This window comes from Alexandromys fortis, unplaced genomic scaffold (assembly GCF_014885135.2).
Source record: "Alexandromys fortis isolate MF-2015 unplaced genomic scaffold, M_Fortis_MF-2015_v1.1 scaffold_128, whole genome shotgun sequence".
NCBI classification, from domain to species: domain Eukaryota; kingdom Metazoa; phylum Chordata; class Mammalia; order Rodentia; family Cricetidae; genus Alexandromys; species Alexandromys fortis.
In genome coordinates this window covers 248,738-272,166 of record NW_026068012.1, presented here as the reverse complement: position 1 = coordinate 272,166, position 23,429 = coordinate 248,738, and the positions used below count along the sequence as shown (strand labels likewise).

At 48.7% G+C, this 23,429-nt stretch overlaps 1 protein-coding gene across 4 annotated transcripts in view; it reads right to left on the bottom strand.

The window, feature by feature from the left end:
• Dop1b (DOP1 leucine zipper like protein B) overlaps window positions 1-23,429 on the bottom strand; it is a 110,067-nt gene that overhangs the window by 29,858 nt on the left and 56,780 nt on the right. For all 4 annotated transcript variants that reach the window (XM_050162056.1, XM_050162057.1, XM_050162059.1 and 1 more), the window contains 8 exons: window positions 18,701-20,330; window positions 17,495-17,606; window positions 15,945-16,133; window positions 13,483-13,605; window positions 12,507-12,641; window positions 9,200-9,255; window positions 7,454-7,558; window positions 7,270-7,336 (listed from right to left, as the gene is read on the bottom strand). In XM_050162056.1, the coding sequence (XP_050018013.1) occupies window positions 7,270-7,336; window positions 7,454-7,558; window positions 9,200-9,255; window positions 12,507-12,641; window positions 13,483-13,605; window positions 15,945-16,133; window positions 17,495-17,606; window positions 18,701-20,330 (2,417 nt within the window). The remainder of the gene's footprint in view (window positions 1-7,269; window positions 7,337-7,453; window positions 7,559-9,199; window positions 9,256-12,506; window positions 12,642-13,482; window positions 13,606-15,944; window positions 16,134-17,494; window positions 17,607-18,700; window positions 20,331-23,429) is intronic.

The window sequence follows — 23,429 nt, the reverse complement described above, 5'->3', positions numbered from 1 at the left end:
GTCTACAGTGCACTCATTCCAGTTCCTTAAGTTGGACCCAGGATCTGAAATACCCAGCTCAGACCTGACTGCTGGTAGCACCTACAGTCTGTGTTTAAACATTTCGCAGTTCTATGGGTTTTTATTTTTTATTTGTTTGTTTTTCAAGATAGGATTTCTCTGAAGCTTTGGCTGTCCTGGAACTCGCTCTGTAGACCAGGTTGGCCTCGAACTCAGAGAGATTCACCTGTCTCTGTCTCCTGAGTGCTAGGATTAAAGGTGTGTGCCACTACCTCCCCCGGCCAATTCTATGGATTTTGCCAGAATTCTACAGATGTTGCTGAAAACAAAGACAACTCCAGCTTATGTATCTTATTTTAGCTTATTATACCCAAAGTTGCAGCTCAGCTGGGTGTGGTAAGTATGACTTCAATCCAGCACTTGGGAGGCAGAGCCAAGCCAGTCTCTGTGGTTTCTGAGGCTAGCCAAATGCTACACAGAGAGACCCCAGCTAAGAACAAGCAAACAAACAAAAAACTGCAATTCTTGAAATTCTCTATGATTCAAGTCCAACTTATGACAGGGCAACACAATGCAGAGGCTCTTCCATCCTGTGTTCTTGTTGAGGCCATGCCAGGCTTAACTAGAATTTGAGCTCCCTGATGGGAAGCCCTGTGGAAAATTGCTCAACTTTAGACTGGAGGCTAAGATACCCCAGCTAACAAGCTGCCTGCTGGTGAAAACCTCCCCCTGCAGCAGCAGAGCAAGATGCCAGGACTTTTTTTTTTAGATTTATTAATTTATGCATATGAGTACTCTATTTGCATAAAAGCCCAAATGACAAAAGAGGGCATCAGATCCCATTATAGTCGGCTGTGAGCCACTAAGTGGGTGCTGGGAATTGAATGCAGGACCTCTGGAAGAGCAGCCAGTGCTCTAAACTGCCAAGCCATCTCCAACCTCCCGTGGTGTCGTTAAAAGCCTTTTGGTCTAAAAGCTCTGGGTTCTGCTGGGGTCCTGACTGCCTGAGTGTAGTCCTAGACCACCGGATTAAAGACTTCCGACCGTGTCTGCATGGTCATCTCTGGCAGGCTCACCATAACATTCATAAAGTCTACTTGATCGGTTAACAAATATGAGACACTAAATTCTAGTAAGAACTTATAATAAACATTTTCTGCCTGATTTTCGTTAAATGCGATGCGCTTTCTTGAAAAATCCAAGCAGCGCTTTCACCCTGGGTCATATAAAAGAACTCTTAACAGGAAATTCTTAACCTTTAAATTTTTTTCTTTTCTTTTTTTAGTTTTTTTGAGACAGTGTTTTTCTGTGCAACAGTCCTGGCTGTCCTGGAATTGGATTTATAGACCAGACTAGCCTCATACTCAGAGAGATCAGGCTGCCTCTGTTTCCCAGGTACTAGGATTAAAGGCGTGCACAGCCACGACTATATTAAAAATTTACTTTATGTCTATGAGTGTTTTGCCTGCACTTATGCCTATGTACCACACATGTGCCTGGTACCCACGGGGCTAGGAGAGGGTGTTAAACTCCTGGTCTGGAGCGATGCTTTATTGCATGGGTGCTATGAAGCAAACTTGAGTCCCCTGCAAGAGCAACAAGTGTTCTTGGCCACCGACTCAACTCTGCAGCCCCTGACTTCCTGACTTAGCATTCTTTTTTTTTTTTTTAGTTTTTCGAGACAGGGTTTCTCTGTAGCTTTAGAGCCTGTCCTGGCACTAGCCCTTGTAGACCAGGCTGGCCTCGAACTCCCAGAGATCCGCCTGCCTCTGCCTCCCGAGTGCTGGGATTAAAGGCGTGCGCCACCATCACCAGGCTGATTTAGCATTCTTCAGTGTATTCTCACAGAGCTGATGTGAACCGACATATCTGGAAAAGCCACGTTTTGCTAAAGATGCCGGGCGGTGGTGGCACACGCCTTTAATCCCAGCACTTGGGAGGCAGAGGCAGGCGGATCTCTGTGAGTTCGAGACCAGCCTGGTCTATAAGAGCTAGTTCCAGGACAGGCTCCAAAACCACAGAGAAACCCTGTCTCGAAAAACAAACANAAAAAAAAAAAACATAAAAAAAAAAAAAAAAAAAAAAAAAAAAAAAAACAAAAAAAAAAAAAAAGAAAAGAAAAAAAAGAAAAGACGCTGTGGGCTCTGCTGAGAACTCCCTTGGCTGCTGCAGATGCAGGGCCAAGATACCTTGTTGGCTGCATTTGATTCAGTAACAGCCATTCAATTCCCAAAGCTCTCTCTGATTTTATATCCTTTCAACTGTCAGGTAAAACCAACCGAAAAGCTAAGGATGTCATCGGGTAGCCTTCCACCTTTGCGGAGATCTTGGCTTGCCATCACCTGCTCCTCCCCCCATGCCCTGTGTACTGACCCTCCATGTGATCCCCTCTGGTGATGGACCATGCATCCCATAGTCACAGCAACCCAAACCTGTGCTCTGGGTCACGACACTCATATTTGGCTCAGAATAAACTCTAGTTTCCTCTGAAGTGAGAGCTGTTTTGCTTTGACTGCCTGTTTCACAACCTTGCCCTGTCATCAATCACAGGAATGCAACTTTTGCTCTTTGCATCCCTTTAAGCGGACTCCAGGGAAACGTAAGGGCCACCTCTCTTTACTCCCCATCAGCAATGGTTCAGAGAGGGCAGTTGTCAAGATGGAAGTGGACTGAAGCCAGGGACTGGCTTTCTTAGGCATTACTGATGACACCATGAGATGTTGACATTCACTGGCATCCAGCCTCAGCTCCGCTGCACTCAGCACTGCCCTTTAACAGTCCTATGACTTTCCAGAGCAAGCAGCTTAGATCTGTTGTAACTTCAGTGCCTCAGGTGCCACTGATGGACTCCACGCACCAACATGTGACAGCTTCTGATGCCAAAGAGTGCCAAGGTCCTTGGTACTGAGGAATGTACAAGGAACCAGGACCTGTTGTCAAAACCCAACTTTCACCTCCAGCTTTCTACAGAATACATCACTATCATGCTGGTGAAGAGTCCAAGAATAAGAAAATAAAAATGTAGATTCCAGAAATAGGAATGTAGAAATCGAGAAATGTAAAGTTGTAAGCCTAGGAGAATGAGAGCAGACTGTCAGCAGCTTGCTCAGCAGCTTGAGGATTAACTAGTAACAGTGGGTTACTCCGCTTTACAACCCATAGCTCTGTTTACAAGGCCAAAGCATCTCTGCAAACTGAGAGCTAGCCTATGGATATGAGCTGAGTCACCTTTTAGGAGATAGATACATGACCTCTGGGTTATGTGTTTTCCCTGCTATGTGAAACTGGCAGCATCTAAGGGGAGAACACAGAAAACACCGCCTGGAAGCACCAGGGAAGACAATAGATTAAGTACAAACTCTAGTTTAACTGAAAAACTCTGTTAATGGAGATTGTAAAGTAAGGCAATCTGTATCTGAGTTTTACCTTGAGATTGTAAAAATTCCTTTGTTCACACCGAATGCTTGGTGCCCCTACTATAAAAAGGTGGGTTCAGAAACTGGCCTTTACCACAGCCTTAAACTCCATCTTTGGCTGTGGGCTCGTCTAGTGGATAAACTTTTTGTGCCCCATGGAGAATCCCCCCCTCCCCAATTCTGGAATAAAGTTTGCTTCTGGTTTATTAGACTTTGGTGGTCTGTCCTATCTTTGCACGACGCCCCCTGGCCCCAACGGCTGGGAGGTGGCCCTAGTGTCTGCCAGAGACAGTGGTTGCAGGGCCCAGGGGCCCAAGGTAAATCTGCACACGCATTTCCAGGCTTTTGTTCTGGCCTTTCTAAACCTAGCAGTTTTTGTCAAAACTGTATATAGACTAAAGTATGTCTAAAACTGTTTTCCTTAGGCTAGCGTGAGCCTCTCAGCCAAGCCTTACCCATGGGGTTCTGGTGGGAGCAAGGTCATGAACCTGCAGGGTGAACTTTACTATGCTTTCCTGAAAAACAGGAAGTAGCCCACAGATTCCCCACAGGGGACTGTTTCAGTTGGTATGGTGATCATTCTCTGCTTGAATTCTGGCGAGTAGCCTGATGCTAAATTGAGTTCCGGACTTTGTTGTTTCCCTCTGTTCCTGATTTCCATAGAATAAGTGGTAATCTATTTTTTTTTTCACTATTGACTTCTTAAATCCTCCTCCACCTAGAAAAACAACTTCCATTGCTTGCCTGTTGCAACACTGGAACAAAATGTTGCCTATTTAAGCCAATGAAGGGCTTTAAGATTTATTTATTTTTATTTTAGGGTATTTTGTTTGCAAATATGTCTGTGTGCCACATGTATGCAGTACCTTTGGGGGTCATAAGAGGGCACCAGGTCATCTGGAACTGGCATTACCGACAGTTATAAGAGGCCATGTGGGTGCTAGAAACAGAACCTGGGTCCTATGCAAGAGCAGCCAGTGCTCTTATTCACTGAGCCAACTCTCCAGCCACAATGAAGAAGTGAAAGCAGGAAGCTCACCTGTCCCTCATCCAAACCCCATCCTCTCAGAGAATCTCCAACAAAGAAAAAGCACCAACAGCCCAGTTCAGCATTCTTGGTGGCTGCAGCCTCTCCTCCCCTGAAGTTGCCAGCAGCCCAAGACCATACTGGGCACCATAGGGCCCAGCCATGACAAGCTCAATAGGGGCCAGAGTCTCAATAGTTTACCCTAAGGCAATAAGTGGTTCCAAGAAAGACCACAAACTGAGACCATCCAGGAACAGACCTTCCAAAGGAAATCCCTAATGTTCCTGCCATTGTAGAGAGAATCACCAGCCAGCACACACCCACCGCTTTTTCAGCAGGACACCCCAAGACTAACGTCTGCCAATCAGGGTTCCTGAATCTTAGAAATCCTGTACCCCAACTTCTGATATTATAAAAAACTGAGAGAGGTGGACACGTGGAGAGTCCGAGTTTGAACTTGAATAGGAATAAATGTCTTTTACATACAGGACTCGTCTCCTGGTTGGATTTGGGGGACTCTGTGATCTGGGCATAGCAGGCACAGACCTTGCTTATGGAGGACAAGTCATCACCCCTTGCCTGCAGGGTATTTAAGCTCCCTGCTTTAGGCACCTGATTTCTCCTGCCCCTTCTCCTGCCTTGCTCCCTGGGGGCTGGAGAACTCACCCAGGAGTTGCTTTGCTCAGAATAAACCTATTCTTTTACTATTTCAATTCTGCTTGACCTGGCTTGGCTACAGAAAACCTACTACTTGTCTCAAAATAAAAATTTTGAAGTGATTTGGTATATAGTCCGGCAGTCCTGGTTAATTCTGAGCATCACGAACACAAATGAGACAACGGTCATATGCATGGTGGTACATGCTCTGGGGAACTAAGGCTAGGAGGAGAGAGAACTAGATCAAGAGTCCACCAAGAGACGAGTGGATAAAGAACAATGTGGTACTGTGGGATTTCACAGAAGTGTGAACCGTGGGATTTTTACGCGGTCATAAGGAAAAGGTGAAATGATGACATTTGCAGAAAGATGGATGCAACTGGAAGTCATTATGTTAAGTAAAATAAGCTAGACTCAGAAAACAAACTGTGAGTTTTCTATCTGTATGTACACTATGTTTATAAGTGAGTTTTCTATATACATGTACTATGTCTACATGTGAGTTTTCTATATGTATGTACACTAGGTTTATAGGTGAGTTCTCTATATGCATATACTATGTTTACATGTGAGGTTTCTATATGTATGTGTACATATATTTGTGTGTGTGTGTGTGTGTGTGTGTGAAGAAACCAGAAATAGGATTGTGAGAGGGGTAGACGAGATCTTAAGGAAGGTAGACGATGGTGAGGATGATGGGGCACATGCAGTACAAAGGAGAAGGGTGACTGACTAGTGGTGGGGATGGGGGGCGAGTATGGGGGAGAGGAATGGACCAGAACGAACCCTAACGACACCGTGATGAAACCCATCACTTTGTGTATTAACCTGAGATTAACAATAATGATGATGATGAAAACCAAGGGCTGGGATGCAGCATGGTGGGCTGCAGAGCACTGTCCTAGCGCCTGCTATGTGCAAACCCCAGGGCTGACCCCAGTCCCGCAGGAGAGGAGGGGTCGGAGAACACAGGAGGATATGTCAAAGTTCTGGCAGACATGGTCCTAACATGGGGACTTGAGCATCTTATGTGCAAGTGTAATAGGGCAAGGCTGTGCAGAGGCTCCTCCATCCATGATTCTCGCTCAGGCCAGTTCAGGTTTAACTAGAATTTGATCTCCTTGGTGGAGAATCCTGTGGTAAATTACCTACCTCTATTCTAGGACCCAGGTCCAAGATGCCCCAGCAACTTAGCTCCTATTAAAGTGCTTGATGGGGGCTGGAGAGATGGCTCAGCGGTTAAAGGTCCTGAGTTTAATTCCCAGCAACCGCATGGTGGCTCACAGCCATCTGTAATGAGGTCTGGAGCCCTCTTCTGGCCTGCAGACATAGGCGCAGACAGAATAGTGTATACATAATAAATAAATATTAAAAAAAATAATAAAGTGCTTGATGGTGAAAACCTTTCCCTGAAGCTGCAGAGAGAGATACCAGGATGTGGCTTTTGCCTTTAAAAGCCCCTTGGTCTAAACGCTCAAGGCTACACTTGGGTCCTGACTACCTGAGTGTAGCCCTGGCAATTGGAATAAAGGCTTCAAACTGGCTCTCCCTGTGTCTGAGTGGTCATCTCTGGTGGGCTCCCTGTAACATTTGGTTTTAGAGTCAAAACAAAACAAACATCTGTGTTTAAACTGCAGCCTTTGATAAAAATGAAAATAGCCACGGACTTAGTCAACATTAGTAACTGTAGAATAATGATATTTTAACTGTACCACGGCTTTTTTTCTTTTTTTGAGCTAGAGTCTCACTAAGTAGCCTGGGGATTTCTTGGACCTCATATCAATTCCCTTGCCTCAGCTTCCCAGTTCCCGACCCTTAAATCCTGGGATTATAGGCATGAGCAGCTACATCTGGGTAGGTTTTACTGTTTCTAATATTTTTGAATTTTCTTATGAACACACATTGCTTTTATATTGGGACAAAGAGAAGGATTTAAGGAAAGCACCCTTGGAGAAGTATCTGTGCTCCTCAGACACCAGTGCCCAGCAGGCAGGGTGGCAGCTCCCCGATTCCCCGGCAGGCAGCTCTAACATGACACAACTTTGAGAGTCCCCAGACAAGCCTGATGGAACCACTACCCGAGGGGACTCGGAAGACAGGCAAAGCACTGCGGGGCTGCCGACCTTTGCAGACATTCTCACATATACACCTACATTCTCACACACACACCTGAAGGTCTTTTTGGTCCTTCTTGCTCTCCAGGTTGGGTGTTCTCGCCACAAAGTCATTCAGCATGCTGTTGGGAGACAGACAGCTTCTGGTCAGACGGTTACAGAAATAAAATAAAACAAAATAAAATAAAATGTGTTTCTATAGGAAACACTGTGTCCCTGTGCGTGTAAAGACGCCATACCTGAGAAGCAGAAAATACCCAGGGGGAGCCAGGTTCAGCTGCACAGACTCCTTCAGGACGCCCAAGAGTGCAGGAAAGTTCTCCTGCAAGTCTGGTACAGAGAGCCTGTTTGTAAAGCAGAAGCAGGGAACAACAATCTCAGCATGACAATATAAGCATGTTTACTTAGAAGCACATTTTAGATGCAAGAATGCAGATAGGCAGTGTATCTGACTGGCCCAATGCTCGCCTGCTGTAATTTTTTACAGTCTGTGCAAGCTTGGCTTTAGCACTGCGGCAAGCATCTGCAGGTAGAGTACCGGAATTCAGCTGCTGACATGTGGGGTACTCTGGGTTTTATTGTCTGTAAAATAAAAGCCTCAACGAGCTGGCCAGCTTTCCTCTCTGGCTGTGCTTGTCCAGCACTGAGGACAGCAAGCATTGTGGGTAGTAAGGATGCAGCATAAAGGAAGGTGACACTCACTCATGACCGCTGCCCATGGCAGCTCTCAAGCAGCAAGGAGGATGCTGATGTCACCACTACACAGCCAGGCACTGTAGCACAGTTTGCCAAAGCTCAGATGCAGTCAGGGGGCTGCAGGTCCACACGCTGGCACCTACCTTGCTCCCTCTTGTTCCCCCTTGGTGGTTCCTCCTCTGCAGCAGAAGGATGACAAGAACCTAAGCTGAATCTGCTGGGCAGCTCAGAGCACAGAGGCCTCTGAGGTCAGCTGCTGTCACTACAGCCTGCTATCCTAAGGAGTGGCCTGACTAGCCCAGAGGACTGCAAAGACTCGTGGTGAAGACTGACAATTAGCGTGAACTTAACCATCAACCCAGGGACTGCAGGACCACAGCCCTCAGTTCACCTGTCATCAACCCCGGGACTGCAAGACTACAGCCCTCAGTTCACCTGTCATCAACCCAGGGACTACAGGACCACAGCCCTCAGTTCACCTGTCATCAACCCCAGGACTACAGCCCTCAGTTCACCTGTCATCAACCCCAGGACCACAGCCCTCAGTTCACCTGTCATCAACCCAGAGACTGCAGGACCACAGCCCTCAGTTCACCTTTGGGCAGATGTAGGCTATGAGGAGTGGAAATGGCCGAGATGTATGAACCAAGGAGACTGTACTGAGTTGTCAGACATGTTTACTATGAACCCCGTCCCCTACAACTCTAATGGACAGGCTCATGTGTTTCAAACACATGGTTTCCAGATGGTGGCGCTGTTTAGGGATGCTGTGGAATTTGGCTAGCTGAGGTGTACACCCCTCCATCCCTCACTTATCCCAGCATAGATGGCCCTGGCCAAGCTGTACAAGGGATGAAGCAATAGAGGCCCAGCTAAAGGCTCTGTGCATGCTGGGGAATCCCCTGCACACCAGCCTCAGTCCACATAGAAATTCAGCTGAGTAAACCAAACCAGAAGTCACTGGGCATAAACCACAGGAGGCCCTAAAAACCATTTCTCCTTTTTCTAAAAGGGGCCTTTTTCACTTTCCTAACTGTGGGTCTTTAAAGTCCATATCAATCTGAGCCTTTTCCAGCTTCAAAGGGCCCATGAAAAGCTTCAGGGATGCAAACTATCCAAGGTCAGCTCAGCTCCTCAGAGAAAGAAAAGGACAGATGCTGAGACCACGCCCCTACACTGAGGCCACGCCTCTTCCTGGGGAAGAGCAAAGGCACTGAGGATCTCTGAACTCAAGCCACACTGCTCCTTGGTGGCACCTGCAGTGCAGACTTGCTGGAGGAGATGCTCACCTCTGGATGAAGGCATAGCAGAACTGCAACACAGGAATGTCCACCAGGGGCGATTTCTGAAAAGGAAGGCAACACCAGTCACCCAGGCCAGGAAGAAGGGAGAGAAGGCAACACCAGTGACCCAGGCTGGGAGGAAGGCAGAGAAGGCAGCAACACTGGTCACCCAGGCCAGGAGGAAGGGAGACAGTCAGAGAACTCAACAGAAAACTCAGGAGGTCGGCAGCTGCTATGGTCTGAATGGGAAACCGTCTCCCACAAACTCCTGTCACACACTGGTTCCCCAAATGGAGGTGCTATTCAGGAGTCTGAAGGACCTTCCGGAGGTGAGACAGACCTCTCACTGGGGGAGGGGAGGAAGATGAAGGTGAAGGTGACAAACCTTTGAAGGTCACATCGTGGCCCCTGGATGGGCCTCCTGTCTCTTTTCCTGGTCTACTGTGACATGGACAGTCTCCACATACATACCTGATGCTACCATGAACTGAGCGGCTCGCAACGCCTTCCCTACCATCATGGATGGAGCCTTATGAACCATGAGCCAGATACCTATGGCTTTCCTTCCTCAAGCTGTCTGTTTTGTAGCCAAGTGACATGAAACCAACTCTCAACTAATCCGAAGAAACACAAACACAAAGAGGTAAAGAGGTCCTACTAGCGGCTGTGTGTCCTGGCAGCAGAGCTAGCCCATCAAGGGCATTTCCTGATACCACTTCCTGAATACACTTGGCCAAGATCTCCTGCTCCTCAGTGTCCTCAATCCCTGCTCCTCTCTGGCTCAGAGGCCTTAGTATCTAGGGACACGAGTGGGAGAAAGCTGGCCACCGGCCTTGGGAGACCCAGAGGCAGAGCTCCAGTGAACAGGGGAGGCATCCGTGCCCTTGTAACTTCTGCCCTTTAAGCATTTGGTTGATTCTGTAATCTGCCCCTCAAGTATTTTTAGGGTGACGTCCTGTGGTGGTTTGAAAAAAAAAATGGTCCCCATAGGCTCATAGGGAGTGGCACTATTAGGAGGTGTGGCCTTCTAGGAGGAAGTGTGTCACTGAGGGTGGGCTTTGAGGTTATGCAAACCAAGGACTCCCTGTCTCTTCCTACTGTGTGTGAACTCTCAGCTACCTCTCTAGCCCTACGTCTGCCTGCATGCCGCCATGCTCCTGCCATGGCAACAGACTAAACCTCTGAAACATGAGCCATCCCCAGGTCCATGCTTTCCTTTGTAGGAGTTCATGGTCGTGGTGTCTCTTTAGAGCAACAGAAACCCTAACTAAACCCTTTCTTTCTTCCAATTATTTTCCAACCTGGAATACAAACTGAAACAACATTCAGTCTACTCTGTTGCCAGTTCATCTGCATGCTGTTCAAGTGTGTGCAATGCATGTGTGTACAATTCATGAGCATGCAGTTCATGTGTGTGCAATCCATGTGCATGTACTTCATGTGTGTACAACCTCTGTGTGCAACTCGTGTGTGCAATCTGTGTGTATGTAATTTATGTGTGTGCAATCCATGTGCATGTAGTTCATGTGTGTACAACCTCCGTGTGCAACTCGTGTGTGCAATCTGTGTATGTAATTTATGTGTGTGCAATCCGTGTGTATGTAATCAATGTGTGTGCAATCTATGTGCATGCAGTTCAATTGTGTGTAATCCGTGTGTGTGCAGTCTGTGTGTGCAATTCATATGCATATAGTTCGTGTATGTGCAATGAGTGTGTGTGCAATTCATGAGCATGCAGTTCACGTGTGTGCAATCCGTGTGTATGTAATTTGTGTGTGCAATCCATGTGCATGTAGTTCATGTATGTGCAATCCATGTATGTGCAGTTCATGAGTGTGCAGTTCATGTGTGTGCAATCTATGTGCATGTAGTTCATGTGAATGCAGTTCGTGTGTGTGCAGTTCAAGTTTACAATCCATGTGTGAGCATCTCGTGTGTGTGACTAGAAAAGGTCTTGATAAGGACTTGATAGATGGTTAGGTAGAAACTCACCAGAACAACTCACAAGCTCCACAGTTCAATCTTGCTCCCCCCTCCCCAGACTGAAGGTCTCATCCACTCCAGCATCCTCAGATGGACACTGGCTGAGAAGGACATCCAGAATGCTGTTCCCGGCTATCTTTAGTTCCTTCAACAGGCATATCTGACCTGTTAGCCTTGGGCTCGCCATTGTGACAGCCCCAGTTCCATAGAGCTGGCGACTTCACACAGACAATAACTGAACCCTGGAGCACAGACGTCCCGGCTACCTGCAGCCCCTACTAGAGACCACACCAGTGAACCTGTAAATGCTTGGCTTCGTGACTTTCTTCTGTCCTGGAACTATACGCATGCAACCTTTCCCACACGTCCTTCAGGATAACTTAAATATGTGTTCCTGGACCACTGTCACTCACACTTGGTCAGACAAACTATTTTCTTATTTCTTTCAAGCAGAGCTGGTTTACGGTCATCCTCCAAGCCTTCTGCGCTGCAGCTCATACAGTCTCTACCTTACCCGACTGTCTGGATAAGCTTGTTCTGACTGTTTTCAGCTTGCCCTGGACAAACTTTCTTGGCTAGGTGTTGACATTGTGCTGTAAGAGCTACAGCCGTCAACACCAGCTGAAGCTGTGTCACTCAAGTGGCTGCAGAGAAAGCGCAAGGTTGCCCGAGGAATCCACTGTTTATCTTGAACAGTCTCTGCGCACACTCCTCACCAGCTTTCCTGGAGCCTTTCCTTATCTGAGCTGAGGACTATTAACACACTCGCTGTCCCTGAGTGTGTGCCTTCCACAACTCTCGTCCTTCTCAAGGACACGTGGTCCTTTGGAAGCAGCAGCACAGGAAAGCCTGACCTCTATTTAGAGCTCATCTCAAACTCGGACCCCTCCTGCCTGCTCCACTGAGACCTCCCACCTTCCCTGACCCATTTAATCCCATGTTCCTGTCCTTACCTAGTCTCCCCCCTTCCTTCGTCATCAATACACACACAAATGGAAACTGAGCCCAGCACCTCCCCTGCCAAGGTGGCTGCTGAATTGCAGGGCTGCGCCTGTCTTACACTCTGCCCTTGTTTGCGCTCCACACCTCTCAGGCTGCAGTTCCCAGGCAGGTGCCACTTCCTCTTTCTAAAAACTGTTCCACGTGGTGCATAGAAGGTGCTAAGAGTTGAGCATCAGGCAGTGCATGTGGCAGCAGGGGACAGGCAAGCTAACCTCAGCTAACCTCACCTCTGAACTACAGCACCAGACCCTAGACGCCCTGTCCAAAGCACAGTGACAGCCTTCATTCTAAACCGAGAATCCCGTGCTTGTCCCCTGGGGCTTCTCACCTCATCGCTTTTGATCTGCTGCGGCCTCTTCACCACCTCCCTCACCAGCTGCAGCACCGACTCTGTCTGCAGGGTGCTGAGAGCACAAACCAGGTCCACAAGCGTGTGCTGGGATGCGCTTGCCACGGGGACTATCTGTCCAGAAGAAAAGAGTTCCTTGGACGCTTATAGGGGGAAACAAAAATCAAACAACACAAGTATAGCCTTCCACAGCTGCTATGGCACACACACACACACACAGCCTTCCACAGCGGCTCTGACACACACACATACACACACACACACACATAGCTTTCCACAGCGGCTATGGCACACACGCACACACAGCCTTCCATAGTGGCTACAGCACACACACACACAGCCTTTCACAGTGGCTATGGCACACACACACATAGCCTTCCACAGCGGCTATGACACACACACACACACACACGCACACGCACACACACACACAGCCTTCCACAGCGGCTATGGCACACACACACACAGCCTTCCACAGCGGCTCTGGCACGCGCACACACACACACACACACACACACACACACACACACACACACAGAGCCTTCCACAGTGGCTACCACCAGAGAAAGAAATTGGCTTTTGCCAGTGTGTATGAATGTATGTTCATGTGTGAATACATGTGTGTGTACGAAGGTATGTTCATATGTGAATCCACATGTGCGTATGTTTCTGTGTCCATGTGTGAATGTGTGCATATGTATGTGGAAGCCCAAGGTTCATGTTGGCTGTCCTCCACAATTATTCTCTGTCTTTTTTATTTTCATTTTATTTATCACGTGTGAGTGCATATGTGTAGGAATGCATGTGCCATGGAACACATGCCACAGTGAACATGACGAGGTTAGAGGACCATCTGTGGAAATCAGTTCTCTGTCTACCACTCGGGTCAGGGAGCGCAGCGGCAGCACACTTACGCGCTGGGCCTGCTGGCCCACCCTCTCTGTTCACATCTTACCTTCATCTTGCTGTGGCGCCGAGCCTGCTTTCTGCTCCACACTGTAGCAACTGCAGCTATCAGCTGAACCCCGAGATGGGCTGTCAAGGGGTTCAGCAAGTCTAAAATCTTTTGTCTTATGATCTGGGAAACAAAAAAGCAAATAAGAAGTTTTCCCAGAAAGGTTCCAGGCCTTCGCCCGATGCACACTTAGCTGCCATCTACGGTAAGAACCGACTCAGAACTGCAGCCGTGTGTTTCACTGCTGAGGGGACTGGAACAGAGCAGGGGCAGACACCCCTTGCAGGAGCTGGATATGAGATGGGACATGCCACCCCTGCCAGAGGAAAGGCACAGTGAGTGGCCAGGAAGGAGGGGTACAGCTAGGTGAGGTGCTTGACAGGTCTTGAGGCGGTAAATGTCCCGGAGGAACAGCTAATCCTGGTCAGCCTCCCACCCTGGCCTAAGGTCTGTCACTCTGCCCAGGACTGCACCCTCCCTGACACCACAGAGCAGCTAGCGGCAGGCCATGGCCCATCGGAGCATGCTGTCTGTCTCCTCTCATTTCTGGCCTCTGTGGTGAGGGCAGGAACTCTGTCGTGCTGCCCCAGGACCACGGGCAGAGTTCACTGAGTCCTCACTGCTCAGTGTGCAGGATGAGAACTGAGGCTCACACGGTGAGTGTGCAGGACGAGAACCGAGGCTCACACGGTGAGTGTGCAGGACGAGAACCGAGGCTCACACGGTGAGTGTGCAGGACGAGAACCGAGGCTCACACGGTGAGTGTGCAGGACGAGGAACCGAGGCTCACACGGTGAGTGTGCAGGACGAGAACCGAGGCTCACACGGTGAGTGTGCAGGACGAGGAACCAAGGCTCACACGGTGAGTGTGCAGGACGAGAACCGAGGCTCACACAGTGAGTGTGCAGGACGAGGAACCAAGGCTCACATGGTGAGTGTGCAGGACGAGGAACCAAGGCTCACACGGTGAGTGTGCAGGAAGAGAACCGAGGTTCACACGGTGAGTGTGCAGGATGAGAACCGAGGCTCACACAGTGAGTGTGCAGGATGAGAACCGAGGCTCACACAGTGAGTGTAGGACGAGGAACCAAGGCTCACACAGTGAGTGTGCAGGATGAGGAATGAGGGCCTCCACTTCCTGAGTGCTGGGATTAATGGTGTGTACTATCATGCCCAGCTTATTCCTTTTTTTTAAGAATCCAGTAACGCTGATTTTTATTTATAATTAGCATGTGATGTGTGAGTGTATGATCGTGTGTGTGGTATGTATATGTGAGAGTAAACTGTGTGCTATAGCACATGTGTGGAGATCAGAGGACAACCCGCAGGCATCAGGCCATCGTGTGGGTCTGGAGGATCAGACTCAGGTCACCATGGCTTCTACCCACTGAGTCGTCTCACCAACCCCAGTGGGGTTGCTACCTACAGCATGCATGAGAGGGTTACCTACAGGAACACAGGAGAGAAACCTCCTCAGGGAGGGGCAGAGCACGACACGCTTAGGGTCTCCTGTGCATCTTCCTCCCCCACACCACGGAATGCTAGTGGGCCCCAGAGTCTCATGGGGCCCATCACAGCTGCTCTGACTTCAAGCCAGCAAGGGCCATGACAGGTGCTCTACCAGCACCTCTGGAGCGGATGGAACGTTCTGCGTGTACCTGTCCATCAGAGCATCTAAGATGCCAGTGCCGCCAAGCACAGATGAGTGTATCTGAAGGCCTGAACAGTTCTGAGGCACACAAACAGTAACAGATAATCACAGACCAGCCACAGAAGGCTCTCAGAAGCCTGGAGCCTTCTGAGACAGAGCTGTGAAAACTGACACAGTCAGTGTTTGGGGTGGGGGGGTGATACATTCAATAAGATCAACTCTTGAAAGCATGCTGACAGCCCACACTGAAGTGCCCAGGCCTCAGGGGACTCCTTGGACACTCGGGTGAGGGTCGAGTCTAATCATTAGGATTCAGTTTCGTCAAGAATGAGTTTCCAGCAAAGGCTGAAACCACTCACCCTCCGCTGTTCTGTATAAAAAGGAAAACATCAGTTCCTGTGAGAAAGGGTCTCAGGCAAAGGCAGCTGCTAGCTCAGTTTGTAGCTGAGGCTCCTGAACTGCTGGTCTCCCAGTTTCCACTGCTCAAATGCTGAAAATTACAGGCATGTGCCATAATATTTACCTTGAGGAGAGACCTCTGCCTCTCATTTGAACTGTGGATCCTACTAAGCATTTTTAATGACTTTTGTATCTGTTTCCATACACACACATTTTCCTTTCATTGTTTACTGGGACAAGGTCTGGCTATGTAGCCCTGACTGGAACTCACTGTGTAGATCTAGCTGGCCTCAAACTAGATCTTGCAGCAACATTACTCTTCTGAGTGTGGGGAATGCAGGCATGTGCTGCCATGCCTGGCTAACGGGGACAAAGGAGATGGGAAGCCAGAGACACTTAAGAGGTGACTGACCTTGGTGGTTTTAAAGTAAACAGAGGAGGATCCTTTCGTGGCTCCCAGGAGATCCACGGGTCTCTTCTGAGTTTCCTCCTTTCTGAGAACATTCCAGATAAGGGCCATGGTATTCACAATTCGAGGCAGCTCTTCCAGAATGGCGTTCTTGGCATTTCTCAAGTTGATTGGGTCACTGATGGTAGCAGTCTGAAAGTTCAAATGTGGGCATGAGAGGGGCACCAACCAAGTTCCCTCCCACCTGCTGGGATTCGGGGAGGGCCACTGCCCATGAGGTAGCCTGGAAGTGACATCTGTCCCTGCACGTGCCAAGTCACAGCTGACACGCAATGCTGCAAATTATAAACTTTTTTTTGACAGGGTCTCTCTACATTTATGGAGCCCTAGCTGTCCTAGAACTCACTACATAGACCAGGCTGGCCTTGAACTCAGACTTCCACCAGCCTCTACCTCTGGAGTGCTGGGATTAAAGGTGTGGCCACTATAACTGGCTTAGACTTTCAAATCAATCAACAGTAAGTGTATTTTAATATTGTGTTTTGTTTTGTGCTTTAAAGAGAGGGTCTCATGTAGTCCAGACTAGTCTCAAACTTGATACTTAGCCAAAGATGTCCCAAACAAACAACAACCAAACAAATTTGCAGGACAAGGGAGATGGTTCAGTAAGGACAGAGTTCACTGTGCATGCACGAGGACCTGAGTTCAAATCCAGAGCATCCACACAAAAAGTTGGACATAGCTGTATATGCCTGTAACTTCAGTACTAGGAAGGAAAACCCAGCAGATCCTGCGGGCTCACCAGTCAGCTGACCGGTTAGCCAAAGCAGACAGCTTTGTTTCAGTGAGAGATCCTGTCTTATGGCAAAAAAGCAGAGAGCAATAAAGGAAGACACCCAAGTCTTCCTCCGGCCTCCATATGCTATGCACGAACACAGGGTTAGGAATCTGCCATGGAGGCAGGCAACACACACACACACACACACACACACACACACACACACACACACAGCAATATAAGCCTAAAATCAAACAATCTGCTTTATCTTTTATCCCCATTACCAGCTGATGGAACAATGGGCAACAGCTGAAGGAACTCACCCTTATTTGTTTCCTGTGCACATATACCTATGTGCATGTCCACATTTGCATACCCACATACATTTGCATAATACACTCAAACTCATACATATTCGCATATCTTCTATACATTTATAAGATGTTTGCATCATTCATTACTTTTTTTCAAAATTGATAGCAGTTCTTTATTGGGATGGTAATGGAGCAACACATTTCATATAATATTTATTCATCTTATTTTAGGTTATAGTGTTATGGAATATATTTCTTATTTAATGCCTCTGAGGAATTATTCTTCATGGTTAAGAAACAAATCTAAAAGATATATTTTTGGTACCTTGCACTTTCATTCCTAGAGATTTGCCCTTATGTGAGAGACCATTTATTACTATTATATGCTTGACACAGTCACAACCCAGTAAAGACAAACAATACAAGCAATTTGCCTCAAACTCAGGGGAAAGAAAATGTACCTTTTTGTGTTGGGTGGGCTGTTCCAAAAGACAGAAATGGCTAATGGTTGTCAGACCTTCCAGAAGAGTGAGTGGGTAATCCGGAGAAATGTTTTCCCTCTTCGCAGTTGTGCTGTGGCGAAGAAATGAGAAACTGTTCAGTAAAATAACCGGGAGGAGATGACAAGACTCTTAGTCAGGAGGACCTGAGCTTGATTCCTGGAACCCACTTAGAAGGAAAGAACGGACTCCTAAGTTGCCCTTTGAAGCACACGCACGCACATGCACGCACATGCACGCACACATACCTGTACACATATGCATGCACACACAAATAGCTGGTCAATAAATATTAGAAACTTTGAATTGTGAAAGGTATAGCTCTTCACGGTCGATGGCTTCTGCAGGGGTGGGGAAGGACTGGGTTTCCTTTAAGAGCTGCCACTGGGACTTTGACCAGGCTCCAGTGAGTGTATGGGCAACACAAATTAGACTGGGCATTTTTCTTCTCCTTTTCTTTGGGTGAGGTCACAAAGGGATGCAGGTGGAAGGTAGGGAGATGTGGGGGACGGGTGGATGGACTGGGAAGACAGGGAAGTGAGTGTGATCAGGGTGTAATATGTGAAACCCCAAAATAATCAATAAAAATAGTCATGCTGGGGGGAAATGAGACGCTGGGCTTGAGAATTTAAAAGATCATGAAGCCATGATGGTTTTCAGTCCAACACTTAAACACAGAAAGTAGAGAGAAGTCACTGTGCTGTGCTTGGTGAAATAAAATGCTCCCCAAATAAAATGTATAGGCATCTTTGATCTTATCGAGAAATGGTCTAAGGTGTTTTAGACTTACTCTGAAGATGGTTCTGGTTTGGTTTATTTCTGCTTTGCAAAACTAACAGGCTCAGCTGACTAGCAACTCTGAGATGGGCTGGGTAGCTGTGTGGGGTTTATTTAATTTCGCTCTGAGGCAGGATTATCATGTAGCGCAGAAAGCCCCACATAGCCAAAGATGGCCCCGAGAGCTGGCTTTACGCAGTGCTGGGACTGAACCCACAGGTAAGCACGCTAGCAGACTATGTGGGGTTACAGCTAAAGGGTCCAAACATACATACTCCTGTTGACAACCACCAGTCTTCTCAGGGGGTTGGATTGGTTTTCAGTTGGTAATGCTGGCAAAACAAACACTCCCTACAAAACCTGTCATTAAGAGCATCAAGTTCAGCATACCTGACAGACAGCTTGACAGACTCGCTTTCATACTGCTTGACCAGCTCGTCCAAATTTTTGCAAATCTGGATAACAAAGGGTGTCACCGTCCAGCCCAGAGACTTTCCAAAGTACGGTAAGGAATGTGTGACCAGGCTCACCCAGGCAGGGTGCATGCCATAGCCATAGGCAGGCTGCAGACCCCGCACCACGGCTGAGACCAGCAGACCCTGGGAGGTGAGGGGGTGGGGCTGCACATACTGCATGGCGCCTATGGCCTGCTGAAAGTTAAGGGCCCTCTGCCACTCTCTAGACAGGGCTGGCTGACTCTGAGCGTCCTCCTGCCCCTGGCCCAGGTGGTGTTCCAGGACGATGAGTGCCTGCAGGAGCTTGAGCAGCTCAATCTGCAGCGGGTGCTCGCTCCAGATCTGGTCCTGCCCCAGGTTGATGAGGCTCTCCTCAAAGAGGCTGTCCTCCACCAGGGCCCTGCCTCGGTCAGCGGTGGCCAGACCATAGCGCTTCTGGCTGGTGTACATGGAGGCCGACAGCGAGAGCAGGACAAACTCCTGGACCTTGCATCTCTGCAGCAGGCTGTGGATAAACTCCACATTCTTCCCTTCCGAGGACTTGGCCACTGAGACCAGCTGTGTCGTTATCCTAATCAGAACCTCCACGCTCTTGACCTGCACGTCACGGTTGCCGAGGATGTCCTTGTGGCAGACCTTTAGGTGGCATGGGTAGTAGGACCGCAGGAAGCTCAGGCAGAGATAGGTGAGGAGCTCAATCAGCAGGGAGTGGGGGCACACATTGGGGGCTTGGGTCTGCAGCTTGCCATAAAAACTCTGGCCAACAAGAGCCTCCTGGTGGCGAGCCAGGAGGTTGGAGATGAGATTGAGGTGCGCGGTGGAGCTGGTGTCTATGCCGGTCCTGGACACAGCCTCAATGAACTCCTTGGGGTTGGTCTTGAGCACAGCCTCCAGCACAGAGAAGGCATAGAGGACTCTCTGGGAGTCGTAGGGCTGCAAGTAGAGTAAGATGTGTTTGAACAAGGCCTCGAGGGTCTCTTGCTTCTCTCTCTGCTGCTTCAACAGCCTCGATGTGGTGATGGCTTGGAGCTCCACGTCAGCCTCCTCGTCGCTAGAAAGCGACTCAGAAGCCTGTGTCTTGTCCGAGTCTGCTCGCGCTAGGCTTAGCTTGGCGTTGGACTTGGCACTCTCTGGCTGGAAGGCTGCCAGCAGGCCTGCTCGCTTCGAGTACACCCTGCCGCTGATGGGTATGGGTGCACAGCAGTTCTCTTCGTGGCTCAGGTCACGCAGGTCATGGGAGGGAGACGAGAACGGGGATGTGCTCTCACTGTCAGTGTGGCCAGAGCTCGTGTCTGCAGACTCTGTGTGTTCGCTGCTGTCCGGGCCACCAGAGGCCATCTTGTCTGGAAGGTCCATGTAGTAGGGCAGGTCTTCCTCACTCAGGTCGCTCCTCGGTGGGCATCTCTCCGGTTCCTTCTCGACTTCAGCCCAGATGGCTTCACGATCCACTGTGGTGAACTGGCCTAGAGGCAGGCGCTCCTCAGAGGCAGCTTCTTGCAGCTCAGACACCCCACACGCCTCTTTGAATGGGGGCTTCTTCCTGTTAAGCCAGCGATGTACGTCCTCTGGAGATCACAAACGACAAAGGACTTTAGACCAGCATGGCTAGGGATGACAACTTAGCTACGAGGGGACAACGAGCTTAAACAGACAATGAGCACTGGAACTGCACCCGAGCCTAGATTACGTCATGGGTAAAACACAGACACAGCAGCACAGATACGTTTAGCTCAGAGGGAAGAGTGCCGCCTTAGAGTGCAGAAGGCCCTGATCCAATCCCCAGCACCACACAAAGTCGGGTGCCAGCACACACAGGCACATCGGCTCTTTAGAACATTCAGGAGGCCGTCAGATTTAGTTCCACTGTCAAGGGTTTGTTATAGCAACTTTTGGGTTTGTTTTTGTTTCGTGACAAAGTCTCGCTTGTCCTCAGTAAGGTACTCTGAGGGCCGGGGCCTGCACTGGGAGCCACTGTATCTGCTGCACACATCAGTTCTGTCTTTATTATAAACTTGGGAGAAGGCACTTTAAAAAAATATAAACGATTTTCTTGCAGAATTGTCTCTTCAGAAATGCATTCCACAGACACATGGGCATAGTTCAAAGCTGTGAGGGCAGGGCATGCATTAAAAGGTGTGAAGACAGGACACACAGCAGGGTGCAGGACTGTGACAGAGGCTGCTGGACTGTTAGAGCGTGTATCTGCAAGCATGGATATGAGGCACGTACAGGACAAAGGGAGGACTCAGCTACAGAACAGCTGGAACACTGGAGCTGTGAAAGAGCAGGGGCGGGGCATCGGCAATCTGCCAACGCCCCAGCTCATCAGCTGGCATTGTCGGTAATGCCTTTACTTCTGAATTTTTGTGGGGTGTTTTAATTTTCTTTTTTGAGCACACATGCACACATGTGTGTGTGTGTGTGAGAGAGAGAGAGGTTTCTTTGTGTGTGTACGTATGTATGTATGTACGCTAAGATGCATGTGGGCACATCCGTGTGGGCATGTGTGGAAGCCTGAGGCTAATGTCTAGGGGCTTCCTCTACTGATCTCCATCTTAAAGGAGGGTCTCTTAGGTGAAGTCAGAGCTCTCAGACACAGCTAGGCAGCTTGCTCTGCGGAGTTTGTCTCTTTCCCGAGTGCTGGAATTGCAGGAGGACCGCTGTGTCCATCCAGCATTTATGTGAGCGCTGAGGATCTGAACCCAGGCCCTGCTCCATACCAAATTCTTTTGTTTTTGCTATTGTTTTCAATGGGAATTTCCTTTAGTAACCCAGATTGGCCTCAAGGTGATGATCCTCCTGCCCCAGTCTACCAAATGCTAGAATTATAGGTGTGAGCCACTATGCCTACTCAATATTCGATTTTAAAATCAGCACAATAATATTTCTGCATTGAGGAAATATACAGCACTTTTAAATATCAACCCTCAAGTCCGTCCTTCCTTCCTTCCTTCCTTCCTTCCTTCCTTCCTTCCTTCCTTCCTTCCTTCCTTCCTTCCTTCCTTCCTTCGAACATTCTGCCTGCATGTAGGCCAGAAGAGAGCATCAGATCCTATTATAGATGGTCGTGAGCCACCAAGTGGTTGCTGGGAATTGAACTGAGGATGTCTGGAAGAGCAGCCTGTGCTGTTAACCTCTGAGCTATCCCTCCAGCCCTCAACAGTCCTTTATAAAGAGGTGAAAATCAAAGGACTTTGATACCATGAAAATTCTTGGCTTGTAGCTTTCAACAGGACTATGCTATGAACACAAGCGAGACTGGGAGAGGAAGGAAAAGCAGAGCAGAGATGGAGAGCCTGCGAGCGCCCAGTCCACAGCAGCACAGGCACAGCGGGGCGGACGGTGGACTTCTGCATTAGCAGGGAGCAGGCTGCAGCACCAGGCAGTGCTGATGGGAAGTGGTGAGGCAGCGCAGAGGTGAGTCCAAAGAAGCAGAGCAGGGGAGCTCTAAAGAGCAGGAGGCAGGGCAGGGGCTGGCAGCAGAAAGCATGTTGCCACTAAGCTGAGGACCTGAGATTGATCCTTGGGATTTGCCTGGTGAAAAGGAAAGAATTCCTGCAAGGTGACCTCTGACCTCTGCACATGTATCATGGCATGCATTTGTCCATACACGTGTGTGGCACATGCACACACACATACACACACACAATACATGTAAAAGAAAAGACAAAAGAAATACTAAAGCATAGGGCTTGTGGGCAATTGGTTTCTATTTCTCTAAGCGCCCTTTCTTAGGAAGTGGAATAAATCAGTCTCCTTCCGAGGAGGCAGTCACCTTTCCCCCTAAGGACCATTAGCAGTTACAGGTTCAGGAAAGAATCTTGCACAGGGGAGGTCACCTTTCCCCCTAAGGACCATCAGCAGTTACAGGTTCAAAAAGAATCTTGCACAGGGGAGGTCACCTTTCCCCCTAAGGACCATCAGCAGTTACAGGTTCAGGAAAGAATCTTGCACAGGGGAGGTCACCTTTCCCCCTAAGGACCATCAGCAGTGACAGGTTCAGGGAAGAACTTGTACAGGTACAGGGGAGGCCACTTGATTTTCCTCCACTTACCTCAGGGTGGCGCTGTCTCTTTCTGAAAGATTAGCAGATTCCACACAAACTGACATTTTTAGTCACCCCAAACTATCCTAGATTTGGGGTTGCAGATGTACTCAGAGCGCCTCGCGGCAACCTCATTTAACAATGGCGCTCACACGCAGGCCCCACACCTCTGCTAAACAAGGGAGGCGGCTTAGCTTTCTGGATGCTGGCAAGGATGTTCTATCTGTGCTAGAGACACGTGGATTGTTTTCTCTAGTGAGAAAATCAGGAATCCCAGTGCTTTCTAAGTAATTTGAAAAGTATCGCATTGAAAAATGAGAAGCACGAGTCGTGACAGGATGGAATGGGGCTCTTTAAATGCGTACGTATGTCATGAAATAGTTAAATAAAACATCCACATATCTCACTTCGCCATTTCTTTTATGGTGAGAACATTCAGGATCTGCTTCCACAGAGGTGAAGCAAGAGCAGAGGCAGCTGCCAGAGGCTGGGTTGGGAAGCAAGGGGACATGCTAGCCAGAAGGTGTGAAGGCTACTGCCCTCTGGTAGCAGCAAGGTGACCATAGCTAATAGTAACATGGCGTATTTCAAATACTTCAGTGAAAACAGCAGTCCACAC